The following is a 15722-nucleotide window of genomic DNA, read 5'->3' as shown; positions in this document are numbered from 1 at the left end:
CAGAAGAGCAACTTTTGATCCTCACCAATAGACACTGCTTCTAAAGCTCCAACAACAGGAAACACTGAGCCAGGCCAACAGGGAAAGCAGCTGCCTGGGACAGAACATTCCTCACCCAGCCCTTTCCTACAAGCAGGGAGGCAGCAGTGCTGGAGATGAGGATGTTTTTGCCTGTCTTCACCACGCTGTGATGCACCTGGTGACAAACAGGGACACCCAGGGAGAGGCCAGGTGTGGGTTAGGCCATGACACCGTTTGTGTCACTGCAGTAACTGTGCTCTTTCCCAGGAATGACTAACTGGGAGTTCACAGGAAGAACCAAGCACCCAGCAATGTGTCCTGCCCAGCAGCATAAACACCCTTCTGCTGTTCCCTTCCCTTGCAGAGGACAAATACATCCCACCCTTCTCCAGCTGAGCCCCAGAAAGCACCTGTTCACAGCACTGGGAAAACATACAGTCCATCCAAGAGACTTAAACAATTATACCAACTTTATATAGCAAAGCAATTATTTTAACATTAACAATTTAGAAAGCGATTCAAGCAACAAAGCAGCAAACTAGGAACTAACTTAAAAGGTCAAAGTTGCATATACCACACTTAGTCATAATCATTCAGTTGGAGAAACAGGCTGGATTGGGTAACTAAATTCACATCTTTGCAGCAGCCAACTACTCCAATTATATTGCTTTTACTTATTGCAACATCTTCAGAAGAGGGAAAGGGTGCACAGTACACTATGTTAGCAAAATGCTTTCAGAAAAATGTACAGCAAGGTTCAACACTTGTATTTTTGTCGCTACTATACACAGAGCAAAAAATGTGTTTTTTACAAACCAGAAATTTCCTTCCTTCTAAGTAAAGAAAAAGCCTTATTGTTTATAAACAGCACTGCAATACTTTTCCCTGTATCTGTCAGTTGCACCAGAAGAACGAGTACTAAACGCTGTTCAGGAAACAACTAGTTTAATTACTGATAATGCAACAATTCAACTTCATGCAGATTGCCACAGCTGTTCACAGGGAAAGGTATTTCTCACTGGTTATGTCTCTGCTTTTGTCAGTAACCCTTCTGGGCCATCACTCGTCCAACAGGCAGCTCCTGCTTTGGCAGACAGGGAAAAAACCACAGTTGCTCTTTCATAGGGCCTTTTTTATCATTTTGGGTTACATGATAGTAATTTTCAAGTGTCAGACTCAAAAGGGGAAGACACTTCATACTTTAAATCTACCCTCCATTTGGCAGGAAGGAGAAGCAGTATACTTGTTTTCAACAATCTCTGCAGCCTCTATGTGGAGTGACAGATTTTATATTAACAGGAACAGGCCCCTACTAACACATTACAGCCATGTTCCAAACCAGGACAGCAGCACATTAAATATCTCTCGGGCAGGCAATACCTGCACAAGGCAATATGATCTGAAATTCATATTTGCTCCCAGAAATTCTAGACTGTTTGATATACTAGAGATTCAACCAGTATCTGCCTTCCAACACTGAGATATATGGGAGAACTGTTGCAATTCTTTGCACTTATTTAAAGTAAGTAACAGAGCTCGCAGCATCAAAATTTTCTGTTAAGAGCAAGAAGTCTTCATTTCAGGTCCTTCAAAATTAAGCACAGTATTAGTGAAAAGTACTACTTTGCTATAGAAGTGGTCTAGAAACCAATTCCCATTTAGCCCAGAATGCCCTCCCTGAAGCAGAGAACACAGCTGCTGGGACATTATCTGTCACATGGATTTAATCCCATTCAGCAGATCTATACCATAAAAGAAAAAAAAAAAAAAAAGAAGGGATACAAAATGCAAAATTCAACATTCTTTCCTATCCCCATTCAAATTTCTAATTATGATCAATTAAATTCCCCTGGCATCTCCATGAGATAATGTATTCCATAGTTAACATCTATTGTTCTTTTTACACCCACTAGTCATTACTTTTAAATGAACTACAGAGCCAGGGTTGGTAATTACTATCACACAATAGCCCTGTGAAACCTTCCTGTCAGGGATCCAGTTACCCAGCCTGGAGATAACGCTTCAAAGCTCAGTTTCCATCAGGATCAAGAAGCAAGTTTTGCCTCACTTTCCACATTAATGAAACTGGATTTGAGATTCCGAGGTGAGGGGAAAGAGGAAAAAAATCCCAACAAAACCTGTTTTAAATCCAAGAGCAGAAATGAAAAAGTCGATATCAGTATCAAGTACTATTAAAAGACTGTAGTCAAATGTGTTGAGCAGAAGCCAATCCCAGATCATGGCCAAAAGTGATGGTGCCACCCAGTATGGATCATACTATAAACACACAGCACATAAACCTGCCAGAGTCACCCAGGTCAGCACAACCAAGCTGAATGGGAACTAAAACAACTCCAGCAGGAGTTCTCTGAGCATCATTAAAAAAACACCCAAACATTTTTGTGCAAATGCTTTTAAGTTCAGAACAATTTAAGTTAAATAACTGGCATTTAAGTAGGCTTAGGGATACACCTGAAAAGAGGATCCTAGGCAAGATTTTAATGTCTTGTCAATGAGATTGTACTTTTAAAGAAAATTATAAACCTACCAAAGAAACAAGTAAGATTCACTTTAAGTCCAGGACAGAAAAGTCAAATAAAATTGAAATGGCAAACAAAGAGTCTTCAAAACTACTGGAATTTTGTTGCAGATAAAATTACTGGAATTTTGTTGCTGCTACTGAGGTCCCCAAGCTTGTCCTTACAACACTTCAAAAATCATCAAGCAAAAATTGTCTAATGTTAGCTAAGCAAGTGTATTCTACATTAACATTTTCCCCAAAGACCTAGGAAAGGTCAGCTATCACATTAGTTCCTCTGCCTTTACTGATAAAAGAATAATTATTATTATTTCCTATTCTCCTTCCATGACACAGCACTTACCAAAACCTTTAAAAGCTGCACTATAGTCCAATTTTAACAAACACAAAAAGGTAAGCAGTTAAAGTTTCTCCAGAAACTCAGAAAAATCTAATTTCTTCTTACTTAATGATTTTCTGAAGGCTGAAGCGAAACAGTATTTTTAAGGCATCCAACATTTTCCCTAACAGAAGAAATAAAAAATTTTTAGGCAAAGCCCTGCTCTTTGGAATAGATTCAAACTGCACCAGAGTGTAATTATATTAAAGAACATTTACTCCCAGTTGGCACAATAAGATTTAATAAAAATTCTAGTACATACATAATACTTTCTCCATTCACGTGTTCTCCTCCTATGAACTATACTATTGTTTATCATTTGTAATTCCAAGCAACACGTAGCACCTTTTCTTTTCAAAACACTCCACATTAAACAGTTCAAAGGGACCTTTCATTAATTCCCAGAACAAAATAAAATAGTAACAAATCACCACCATATCCCCCCCTCTCACCCTCCATCACAGATTTTGGGGTTCTAGTCATTTCCTATAAGATACATTGCTGTCTTTAAAATTATGTTAAAATATGTATTTTTTCCAGGTAGCTAGTTGCTGGCACCAAAATTACCTTAAAAACTATTTTGGCCACAAGTGAGAAGAGAAATGCCCCAGAAAAAGAAAAGTTTACAGACCTAGATCTGCAATTTCTGCAGCAAGGGATTCAGAAACAGACACATTAAAACAAGGGCAAAATCAGAGCCAGCCTGAAGCCAACTTTTCACACTTTTCTCAAACTGCTGTATGCTATTCAGAGTCACCCTGGCAAGTCAAAGGAGAGCAAAAAAACCCCAACAATGGTCTTACAATTCTGAGCAATAAATGTGTAACTGCTGCATTTGCTCTCTTCTAAAAAAGAGGAGTCTACATCAGAATCTTATGGTGCTGCACAAGTTCTGCATCTCAACAGAGCAGAACGTTGGATTTCTGTAATAATAATGTATCAAAAAGCTTACACATAAAAAATTACATCCTTTGGAAAGGGTAAATGGTGAGGTAAAACTTTGCAGAATTGTAACTCCATCTCTTATCTCAGTGGAAAAAAAATCGCCTCCTCATTAATCTGATAAAAGATTATCTAAAACCTCCGTGGATTAGTCCACAGATGAAAACTCTGCCCACATCTCCAATTAAATTAAAGGTCACTATGAAATCTCTAGGGGAAATTTTGACCAAGTGACTTAAAGAAAAGCATGTTTCCAAAATTAAGTAAAATAAGGTGCCCTGAATCCTAAATTACAAAGGGCTTATCAGAATTGTCTTGCAGGCTCTTTTTTCCCAGTGCAAATGCACATAAATACATAGAACTGCCTACAGGTAGCAAGTGAGCATTCAAGGACTTCTTATATTTACATTCATTTCCCTAACAAAAAAAATTCCATCAATAGTCACAGTACCTGCAAAGGTAAAACAACCATCACACACCTTCATATGAAAAGGTTTTAAAAATAAACAGGCTTGTCCACATGAGGCCAAGCTCAGATACACAGAGGAGCAGCACCAATTAATTAGTAAGTCAAACTCTAGGTCCCCATGTAAATTGTAGTTATGAGATATTATCAAAAAAGGAATGGAAGCTACAGATTTACCCATAGGTATCTAAAGACATCTTTTTTTAGACATCTTTTTTTCAGGGGATTTTTAATGATTGATCAAATTTCATATTTCTTATGAACAACCTTCATTTTAATTTCATGTTCTGCAGAGGATTAGTATTCAAGGTGCTTTATGGCTTTTTAACCTGACAGGACAAAACGCAGTACACACAATCATAGCTTCTTTAGGTCTCAGAGATGTTTTCAAAATTACAGAAGGGGATATTCTCTGATGTTATTAAATAGGACTAAAGCATTTAATACTTAGATATATTTGGTTTTGGACCTAGCACGTCCCTAAGAAGCAAGGTAATAACTCTTCAAATAAAATAAACAATTAGAAAAAAACAGGCAAATATCTACAGACCAGGCAGCTGGCACAAACCAAAACAAGAACAACTAATCAAAGCAAGGCTATTTTCAGAAAGCTTAAATTGTCTTGGGAAGGAGGAGGGCTACATTTACATTTAATACAAATAAAGTATTCAAACCTAACTAGAACAGCAGTTGTACTTAACACATCAAAATTAATTATCTTAAGGCACCTGAAGATAAAGCTGAAAATATTAACATAGGGAACTACTATTAAGGGCACATTGATTACAGTTGTTCACCTTCTTGCATCTCATCTACCCAAGGAAAAGCGTCTTTGATAAATGCAGAAAATGCATTTATGACAGATTAGGACTTCTTAGAAGCTTCTGCAAGCATAATCCCCAGAAGGTCCAAAGGACAGAAAAGGTTAGGGAAAGGCCAGTAAACAGGACTTCAAAACATGCAAGTCTTTTCAGAGCTGCCATCAAGTTTGGGAAGTGGTGGGAAAAAAGGTAATTCAACTCAAAAGTCAAACTTTTCTGCAAAGTTTCTTCAAAGTAATTGTTCCCAGCACCTACAAGAGGCAGTCCTGCCAATCACTCCAAGCCGTGCAATGAGTGGTCTCTCTCACTGGATTCCATGAAAAAATAAATGGAGAAAGGTATTACTAGCATTTCCTGCTACCTGGAAACTGCAAAAGAAACATAAATCAGCACCACATGAACAGAAAAGCTCTTGGTGATCTAATTTTGGAAGAAAATGGACTAGAATTCCAGACTTCTCTGAAAGCCCTGTGCAGGTAATCATGTTATTTTTAGTTTCAGTATAATTAGGAGGGTGAGAAAAATTTTGCTTTAACTTACTTGATTGAAGAGCAGTGTTCACACAGATTATGAAACAAGTAAGATCATAAAGAGTCTCCAACACCTTAAAGCAGCAACAGCAAAGACTGAGAACCACATTAATGCAGCTCTAGAATCACACATATTTTAGCAAGAACTGTGCAGAGATCATAAACTACTGATGACAGCTTCTGTGCTTAAAATACTTCAACTTCTAATTCATAGAAAGATCTACAGAAGGTTAACAAAACAAACCCTAAAGAATCCTAGTCCTAAGAATAGCCAGAAAATAAAATGTCAGATTTGGAATTGGTGAGTACCAGACATTTCTTTCTCTGCTTAAGGCAACACTCATTCGGATTTATGTTTAACTCAGATACCTAGAAACTAAAATGCTAAAGTTAAGCAGCGCTGTGGCTTTCCAGCTGGAGGACACAGAGTGACAAGCACAGGACAACATCCAAGACACTGAAATGGAACCCAGATGGCCCCAAACAACCTGAATTTTTACCATGCTAAGGACAAAGCATTTTGCTTCTTAAAAAAAGCCAAAAGCCCAAGCAAACACAAAAACACTGCCAATCCTCTATGAGCAAAGATATTACATGCGGCTCAATGGAAACGTTAGGACAGACAACCCAGACCTCCCCAGCTTCCCAACTGACTGTCATGACATAAGGGCTCTGCAGAGTTTTTGTGGCTTGTAAAAAGCTTTTACAGCCTTGCAACTGTTATATACATTTCAGTATCATCTCCCAGTGACTAATTTTGAATTAAAGAGTGACTTAAGCATTTTATGATTAAAAATACTGCTCTATGAGACAAACACACAAAACCACTCACATTCACAGGGCTGAAGCAACTATACAATTCCTAGTTATTCTATTACGGTACCTTCTAGTATTTCACAAAATCCCCAAACGCATTAAGGCAAAAAACAGTATGAGGCAAAGGCATTCCCATATGTGTTTTCATGTAAATACATTTTCTTATTTTTCCCATACCATTTATAACTCTAAGCATTTCAAGGTGTAAACTTATTAGGTGACAGACACTGGCAAGAATTTTCTCTGGACTTTGTTATTCAGAACATGAAAGAGGCCTTGCCACAAACAGCACTGAAATCAAAGGCAGCAGCTGCATCTGCATCCCCTCTGTTTCTTGCATTATACACAGAAGACAGCAGTACTTAATGAATCACTGAAATATATTAAAGCTTTCTGGTGGTTTGGTTTTGGGTTGCTTTTCAGTTTTTTTCAGGAGCAATGGAAGTAACTCCTATTTCTAACAGCTGCAATACACTTTAATTGCAACATCTGACAGGTCAATTACAGATTGCTTGACCCTAACAGCTGCTTTACAGGCCTGACTCCCATTGAAACCAACTGAGTCGGAAAATTATGAGCACCTCCCACAACATATTTTTTTATGCTTAATTGCTAAGAAACCATGGGAGGTAGATACATGAAAGAAAAACAACCCAACTTTGCTGGCATTCTGAATTAAAATGATCATTTCACAGGAAAGTAAAGACACCATATTGATCATAAGGAGAAAGTAAGTCATTACACTGAGAGGGTAAAGTAAGGTCCTTGCACATGTGGGGATCCTTCCTACTCTGTTTTTCTCTCTCAAAATGTGGTACCGATAACAGGCCTGGAAGGATAATTCGTCATGTGAATATTCAAAAAAAAAAAAAAAAAAAAAAGCAAACAAGATTGGGAAGAACATAAACAGAGCTAAACAGAGCTAAACAGAGCTCTCCTCTCCTTTTCCTTTTTTTCAGCAGCATGGATCTACCCCAACATGGTCTTCCCCTGTGTGAATCAGACCATCAGTGTGAAATTAAGGAAAAATAAAAATTTCCTTAAAAGGTTTAAATTCATTAAAGTTTTTTTTAACTTTTCAGCACTCCTTGAGAAGTGTTCTCACCCATTACTCATTTTCCCCCAACCTTTGCTCCTCTATGGTATAATTCAGTCACAGCACACTGACACAGGTCCTTAACTTAGTGGAAGGCAGACCTCAGGTAGAACAGAACAGTGGGACTTCAGTAAATGAAATCACTCCTCCAGAACTCTATTTCAGAGGCACATACTAAATTTTGACCAGCTACATAGCAGGCTGTTAAGCACACATACACAGATCTCACTTCTGAGGATATTAATCAACGTACTTGTCTCCAGAAATATCATCTGACAACCCCACAGGCTGAAAAGTAAAAAGGTCGGCAGGTGGGTGTCTTGTAGCAATACACACCAAAATTCACCAGTTACCTGCTGAATTCACAGTGCAATATGAACAGCTTAAAAACATTTTAATGAATTTTTAAGAACTCCAGTTTTACTTTACATTCAAGCTGTATTAATGCAAACTCTCTATTATCATTCTCCTTTGCAGTTACCTCCTTGTAAAAAAGAGCTAAAATCTTCCCTTTCTTATCCTATATTTTCTATTCAATAAACAGGTATCATCAGTGTAATGTTTGTCCAGGAAATGCCTTCAACACCATAAAAGTTTCTACTACTTCACTCAGAAATAATTTCTATAGTCTCAACCAGTTAAGAAACAGTTATGGGTGAATGCACTCCCCTCTATGTGGATTACATTTTGTTCACACACATGCTCGGAAAAAGAAGTGTCATTAAAACAGCTTCAAGGAAATTAATTTTAGGTCATCAATTTTAAGGTCTTGATTTGCTGGGAGATAAAAGAACAGCAAAAGCCACCAGATGGATTCAAAAGGGCAAAGGGAAATAAGTGTCTTTCAGCCATATCCTGCCTTGTCCAATTACAGAATTATGCAGGCAAGTCTAATTTCAGGCACAGGGCAATGTTCCTATATCCATGCTTAATTCACCCACCAGGCATTTGTTTATCAAAGAGAGTCAAGCTCTGAATTACAAGCACTGTGAGTAGGTTTGTGGGTATGTACTACACACACCTCGTCAGGGTGTGGGTATGTAAACAACGCTTTTAATTGCTCAGAGAGGTCAGGGCAGACAAGCCAAGCAGAAGTGGCAGCTCAGGTTGTCTTCCAGGATAAGGTGGAAAAGCTGCTGCCATCCCTACAGCGCTGCCTCTCTCATGCTGTGTACAACGAAGGCTTTAGAGACAACATTGGTCATCCTTTTGGGGAAACTCAACTGAACATGCAAGTAGAAACACACACATGGGATGTAAATCTCTCACCTGCATTCATCACCACCTTGCGAGACAAGCTCCTCTCTGTTAAAATGAGGACCAGCCTCCACACCCCCTCCAAAGTCTTCCCAGCTCCATGAAGGATCACAAGTGTTATGCCAACAGACAATCCCTTCTTCAGCAGCTTGACATCTGAACAGACCACACAAACCAGCATTGATTTGGCTGAGGTTACTGAAGGAGGAGGCTCGAAAAGTCACTGTTCACACCTCGCTCATTTGTGTCTACAAAGAAGTTGGCAAAACAGTCAGCCCATGGTATTTTCATTGGTAAATGCAGTGCTTAGGGCAGCTGGATGGAAAAAGATTTAAAAAATATATCCTGAGAAAGCAAAACCACTCATGGGGCAGCACCACGACTTGCTCATTTTTATCACTTCAATTGTAAAGTTTTAACCTGGCAGAAAGGACAGCTACCTAGATAGGATTTAAAAGTAAAACTGGAAAGTTGGCCCAACTCATCAGAAAAGCAAAGGTTCATAAAATCTGTTTAATACTTAAAAACCATTGCCAATCCACATCTCAAAGCTGCATGACAAAAGAAATTGAGAGCCACACAACTAAATATTTACACTATTAAATAAAACACACCTCTTAATCTTTTCAGACACTCAGAGTTTTCTGAAACTGTCAGGCACTGCTTTCAGCTTGCCTGAAATCTCGCAGCAGTGTTAAGGCTTCTGGGAACACTCGGCCTGTTGTCATAAAGGGAATGATACAAGGGAATAAATGGAATTACAAAATCGGAGAAAGTTTGTATGCACAGTTGGTCCGTTCTCCATCTATCTCTCTTACTACTCACTAAAAATAACATAAATAGAAGAGTAACACTTTTTTTCTTTTCTACAAAAATACTTTTGTAAAGTTGTCACGCATTTGCTCAGAAGGTTTACTCAAAACCTGGCAGAGCATTTATTAACCAGCACACTTCTAAGCTGACAGACGTTCAGGATTATCTCCCCCTTAGTTCTTTCCACTTCTCCCAATTCCTTTGTTTAATACGTCAAGTCAAGCTGAAAAGGAAGAAGTGTGGAAGTGATTAGACAAAAAGAAATGCTACTGAGGAGGTCCTACAAAGATAAGCCTTATCAAACGTCACAGCAGTTCCAAACAAGACAAGAGTTGTACAGATCACTTTCATTTCCCACCAAAGTACATTTATTTATGTGACCAACCCCAAGCATTACACAAGAGTACTAAGAAAAAAAGCAAAGCCCCTCCAGGCAACAGGGATGACGGGTACATATTAAGCAAGCAGAATAGTAATGCCTATAGTAATACAGAGAGAAACCTTCACCTTGCCCTGGCCACAGTGGGGCAGGGAGACGGGAACTAGAAGTGGGAGGTGACAGCACACAGGGCTTAGGGAATGCTCTGCTATGCTCTGCCTTTCCAAAGGCATCACTCCCAGGCTCAGCCAGAGGAGTCTGAGATGGATCCCTCCCTGGCAGAGCCCAGCACAGGCAGGCTCTGGATACTTGGAGTTTCAGAAAACAAGGAAGCAGAACATGCTGCAGCTCGCAGGCAGGAGACAGCAAACACAACTCAGAGAACTTCCACTGTCTCTCCATGTCACATGTTAGGCAACATTTCCTACCCAAGCTCCCAGAACACAGGCGTCTGAGCACCACCAGCTCCTTCCTCGCACAGAACCCTCATTCTTCAAGCCTGTCTGGGTTCATAAAAACAAATGTTTTTCTTTTCTCAGTCAAATAGAATGGTTTTTAGTTCTCTCTATTTAATTTCAGATCAGAACTTCACTGCAGCTCATGACAGGTCACATTTCACTCCTCTGCCATCTGCTTTGAAATTCCCAGTATCAAAGGAGTCCGCAGCTTTGTGTTTATAATTTTGCAGTCCTATTTTACAACTGAAGTGTAATTTAAACAAAACACATGAAATCCAGAGTAAGATCTAAAGTTTTGCGGCTCTGTCTTCTATCTCCACTATTAAAACCCAATATAGTGATTTTTTGGCTCAAACAGATCCCTTAAAAGAGCTCTCCAGTGCCTGAATAAACATTTTAATTCTCTTAAAAGAGATTCTCTTCTAAGCTTCACCATCCCACCTTCTCACAGCTCCAGGATAACAATCCTGCAGGTCATGCAATACAGTCACAGCACTAAGGAACATTCTCCTGCAATATTCCTGTCATCCAACACCAGCAGGGTCAGAGAGCACAACACTTTATAAACCACCGACACTGGGTAATGAATATTAAAACCTGGTTCACAAAACGATTCATTTCCACTGCCCTCTTGGCCTTTATGGGAAAATACCACTGTTTACCATGTTTATTGATATTCTGCTATCCATTGTCCATCAGTCTTCTTCCCTTTTAGAACCCAAACTGCATTAGGTATTAATTTAGATTCTGCATAGCAGAGTAAGACATCTTACTGTCAGGAGAGGAGAGAGTTAAAACAGATAGGAAAGATACCGAACACAGAAATAGGAGTTCTGAGGAGCAGAAGGGCAAGACCAGAGAATAAACTCTTTTTTTCATCATTATATTCGCATGTCTCTCCAAAGACACTAACAATTGGCTTCAACAGAGACAACAGTACCCAGAGAATAAATATGACTGGTAAATAACACAACGCCTTGGAACTCCTCTCCTCCCAGAGGGTGAAGCAGGAAGAAAAAACCCCAGCCAATCTTACAGGGATTACTGCACACTGCAGACACCTCAGTCATTCTAACCTATTCTACCATCAAAACTTGCTCCACTTGCTTCCTTTGTCTCACCATTTCCAACAGAAGCAAGACTGACCTTGGCTAACACAGGAAGTCTTCAAACAATGCCTCTCAGATACTTTAATTGAGCAATTTCAACTTAAGACACTTGGGTTTTATTTTTCAGAGATAATGGTCATCAAGGAGTCCATTAAAGGAAAGGATGAAAGGCAGATTCTGCATTACCAAACTGGTCTGACTGGGAGTCCTGCACTACACTGGTTGTATTGTTACTGTGCTGACCAAGGAGAGGAGATTTTGCTCTGTACAGGCTCAAACTCATGAAACCAAGTTAGCACACGACAGTGTCCAGTGCAAAACTCCAATAAGGATTTGTGTGAAAGAACGTAAAAATCACCTTAAAAGACTTAAATTTCCATTTGTCAAGTATGTAAATACTTTAGGACCTGTGGTTCACAAAAGCTTGGCCCAAATCCAAGGAAATCCATTCACTTACAGCTCTTCTGAAGAGGACACTACTTCAGTTCTAACCCTGCAGGAGGTCAAAGCTCATCCCTCACAATGCTCTGAGGGAGCAGGGGAGGAGGCTGCTGGGTGAGGATAAACCCTCCTAGCCAATGCACAACTTTCAAGTCTTGTCTTAAGCTGGAAATGGGATTTTGATCAATTATTATTAACTTTCCACCTTCAAACTTCTGTGCTTGTCACGTTAATAGAAGCTTTATAGAAGCCAACCTCCAAGCAGAGATAACTCACAATTCTGTCAAGAACAACTGATCGTATTTTTTTTTGCACACAATAATTGGGATTTTTGTCCAGAAAAGATGATTAATTCAACCACTTGCAGTACAAACCCCCCCAAACCAAACCCCTTACTTTGTGAATCTGAACCATTTAGTATAATCCTCTACAATAAGGAGTGGTACACTTAATTTTTCAGTATCAACAGTTCTGACATATTGTTCTCTCAGTAGCTCAATGTTCTATCCTTCTCTGCCTTGAAAGCACAACACATCCTTTCAAGTGTCCACTTTGCATTACTTAAAAATGTTCAGGCCCTTTATCAGGCACATGTAGCACCCTTGTGCACTTCCAGAGTTGGTTTCTACTCTGAATACATCTCCTCTAATACAAAGTACACACTCATGACAGCTCAAAGTATTAATTCTTATCTTTATTTCTCTAATCTCTAAGTCTACATTGTGCTCTCATTTTCTAGCATACATTGTCATCTGATTGTTTCATTTAGGGCAGTAAGGGTTTCTAGAACATGAGGCCTTTAGTCATAAAGGGCACATAAACGTTTAGCATTAAACGTTTATCGTAAAACGATAAACGTTTTAGGGCACAGTGAATTAGCATTACTACTGTGGACACCTGATACCACAATTTCTAGCCTACTAAAGAAAAAGAATAAAAATTCAGAGATTTGAGGGACTTTTCCAAGCTCCAAGACTGTATTTAAAACCAGAATTTACTTACCCTCCCCTCCATTCTTTTGAAACTTAAGTTTATCCTGAAAAACAGCCTTTACTTTTCTTCCGCTCCCGGGCAGGTGTCAGTTACACTCTGCACAATTTATTCATCTCACTGGTAGAAACTGGCTAGAGCTCCGTCCTTAAGAGCAGGACAGGGGAGTATGTCCTTACCTATGCCCACTGCCATGTCTGTGACTGGTCACCTTCAGCCACACAATGTAACTGCGGCCTTTCAGACGTGCTACACGAGAAACCTTCTGATTTCATCATGTGGAATTGGTTGAGTTGGCACAGAAGGTAGGGGTAGAGCAGCACAGGCCCCAGATCGATCAACTAAAAAGCTGTTTGAATGCAACAATGCATCCTCAGTCTTCTAGCTACATGATTTTAAATGTATTTCATTTATATTAGCCTTTTATTTGCTAAGTAACTTTCCGTATCTTCCATTACTTTGTTTACACACCTACCACAACAGAGAAGTTACTGGCATTACACATTATGTCCATGCTTCCTGCTCCACATTCTCTTTGAGAAACAGTTTAGCTGTTTCTTTAGCTGGAAACAACTAAGCATTTGGTATTAAAAGCTGGAAGTCCTAAGAGTTATCACACAAAAAGAAGTATACAATTAAGACATACTATTGGGTCGTGTCATTCTTCAAGTTTTAACTTTGGATTTTTTCAATGATTATTTTTTTCTTCTGAAATAGATCATTTCTATAAGTTCTTAGCATGGACCAGAAATGTTGTTCACAAGCGAAGCGTTCAGCTTGCCAGTACAACTCCCAGGCGATACCATACCCCAGCAAGCTCCAGTGTAAGACATCTCTGAGCACAGAATCAACTTCTTCATCTTTTACTCAAGGGAGAAAGCACCCTGCACTGCATTAGAAACACTACCTCAAGCCTCAGCACCTACCTGGAGCATAATTAATATGCCACCCACAACACAGCACCTTGTTGGATCAGCTCTGAAGTCAGACATAAGAGTAACCTCCCATAAATCATAAGACAGCATGATGTCAGTGTCTTTAAAAGTCAATTTTAACATCCCAAATCACTAGCTTACCTTTTTACACTTAAGGTAAAGTGCTTTTACCTCTCATTTAGCACATTTTCTGTTCCAAGAAAATCAAGAGGGTAGTCACACTGACTGAATTTTATTCAATTTAGGAATATTATTTTATCACTAAAAAGACAACATCTTCTGGTAAAAATATACATCCCTGAAATCGTGAACATGCCTCATTTTTCCTGAGTTACACAGGCAATATCATCTTGAAAGAGGAGTATGACAAAGCATCTTAACAGAAGATAATCTTACAGCACTGAAGACTTAAGCTAATTTATCTTATGGTTATGATACTTAAGCTGCATACAAAAGTTTAAATTAGCCTCTGCTGTGTACTTCATTTCCCAAAATTATGGTCAGGAGTTCTTCAAGACAATTGCTGACAGATACAAATCACCAAGAAGTTGAGCACAAACATTTACAAGGAACTTTAGCACACGCTGGAGACAGAGTACGCGGGTTTAGCCCTGAACTGCAATGAAGATAACACAGATGACACTGAAAATTAAAAGAGAAGCAGAAACCAAGGAGCCGACAGCTAGGGCAAGAGAAAGGAAACAATTTTAGTAGACAGGAAACCTCTCGCCTTTGGTGGTAAAAGCCAACTGAAATATTCTCCCCCGGTTCCAGCAGAAGCGACCGCTGCCGCCTCCTGTACCGCCTGTTTTTAGGGTGTCGCTCGTACTCCGGCAGCTCCTGCCCAGCTGCACCCCCGGCTCGGCAAACCCCGCTCCCGCGCTGAGGGGACGCGGCTCCATCCCGCACAGCCCCGCACCGGCCCGGCCCGGCCCCGCTCCCCGCGGACTCCCGGTTCCCCCCCCGACCGCCATCCGCCCTGCCCGGCCCCGGGAGCCGCCCGCGGCCCGGCCCGACCGCCGCCCTCGGCCCCTGCGTTCCTCCCTGCCCGCAGCCCGCGGGGACCGGCGGGCGCTGCTGCCGCCGGCCGCCCTCACGGCACTGCACGGCCCCCTCACCTCCGCCGCGGCTCTGGGCACTGCCCGGCCCCCTCAGCTCTCGGCGCTGCCCCAACCCCTCACCTCAGCCGCGGCTCATGGCACTGGCCCGCTCCTGCCCGCGCCGGGCGGCGGCAGCGGCGGGGAGGCGGCGGCGCCGCCAATCCGGGCCCCGCGGGGGGACGGGCCTGCCCGAGCCGCCGCAGCGCCGGCCCGAGGGGCGGAACGGGGCGGGACGGAGCGGGGCGGGCGGGGACGGGGAGAGGGACGGGGAGTGGGGGACCCCCGGCAGCAGGAGCGGTCCTCTCCGTCCCTCGGGCGCAGCCGGTGTTCCAGCGGCTGGTGGTGGTGACGCTAGGAACGGCCTCGGGAGCGGGGAGCCGCTCGGGCCCTCGAGAAGCCGCTCCCGGTTCCAGCCGCTCCCGGGCGTGTCGAGCCTCCCGCAGCCCGTGCGGGCCGCCCCGATAATCCGCTGGTTCCAGGAACGCGGCGCTCGGTGCGGGTTTGTGGCACAGGCTCAGTGCAGGGTTCGCCGCTGACATCGCTGAGGGAGCGGCTGCGGCAGGAAGCGTGTAAGGCACGAAGAGAGAAGCTGCTTGGCATCTAAATATTTCGGAAATGGCCAAAAATTAT

The 15722-nt window shown here is 41.4% G+C and overlaps 1 protein-coding gene across 3 annotated transcripts in view; it reads right to left on the bottom strand.

Moving 5' to 3' along the window:
- Positions 1–15281, bottom strand: part of TEX2 (testis expressed 2) — a 45588-nt gene extending 30307 nt beyond the window's left edge. Inside the window, exon 1 of one of the 3 annotated variants that reach the window (XM_014255861.2) lies at positions 15174–15281. Coding sequence is in view for 1 of the 3 variants with exons in the window: in XM_005526677.3 (XP_005526734.3) it covers positions 8880–9048 (169 nt within the window). In the remaining 2 variants the exon portion in view is untranslated. Of the gene's footprint in view, positions 1–8879; positions 9096–15110 lie in introns of those variants that run through there. The other 2 variants (XM_014255860.2, XM_005526677.3) reach the window with 2 other exon arrangements.
- Between the last annotated feature and the right edge of the window lie 441 nt (positions 15282–15722).

This window comes from Pseudopodoces humilis, chromosome 21 (assembly GCF_049639895.1).
Source record: "Pseudopodoces humilis isolate 2021_Gansu_Grassland_sample_001 chromosome 21, ASM4963989v1, whole genome shotgun sequence".
NCBI classification, from domain to species: Eukaryota; Metazoa; Chordata; class Aves; order Passeriformes; family Paridae; genus Pseudopodoces; species Pseudopodoces humilis.
Note: the sequence above shows the minus strand (reverse complement) of the source record. Positions and strands in the feature narration are given on the sequence as shown.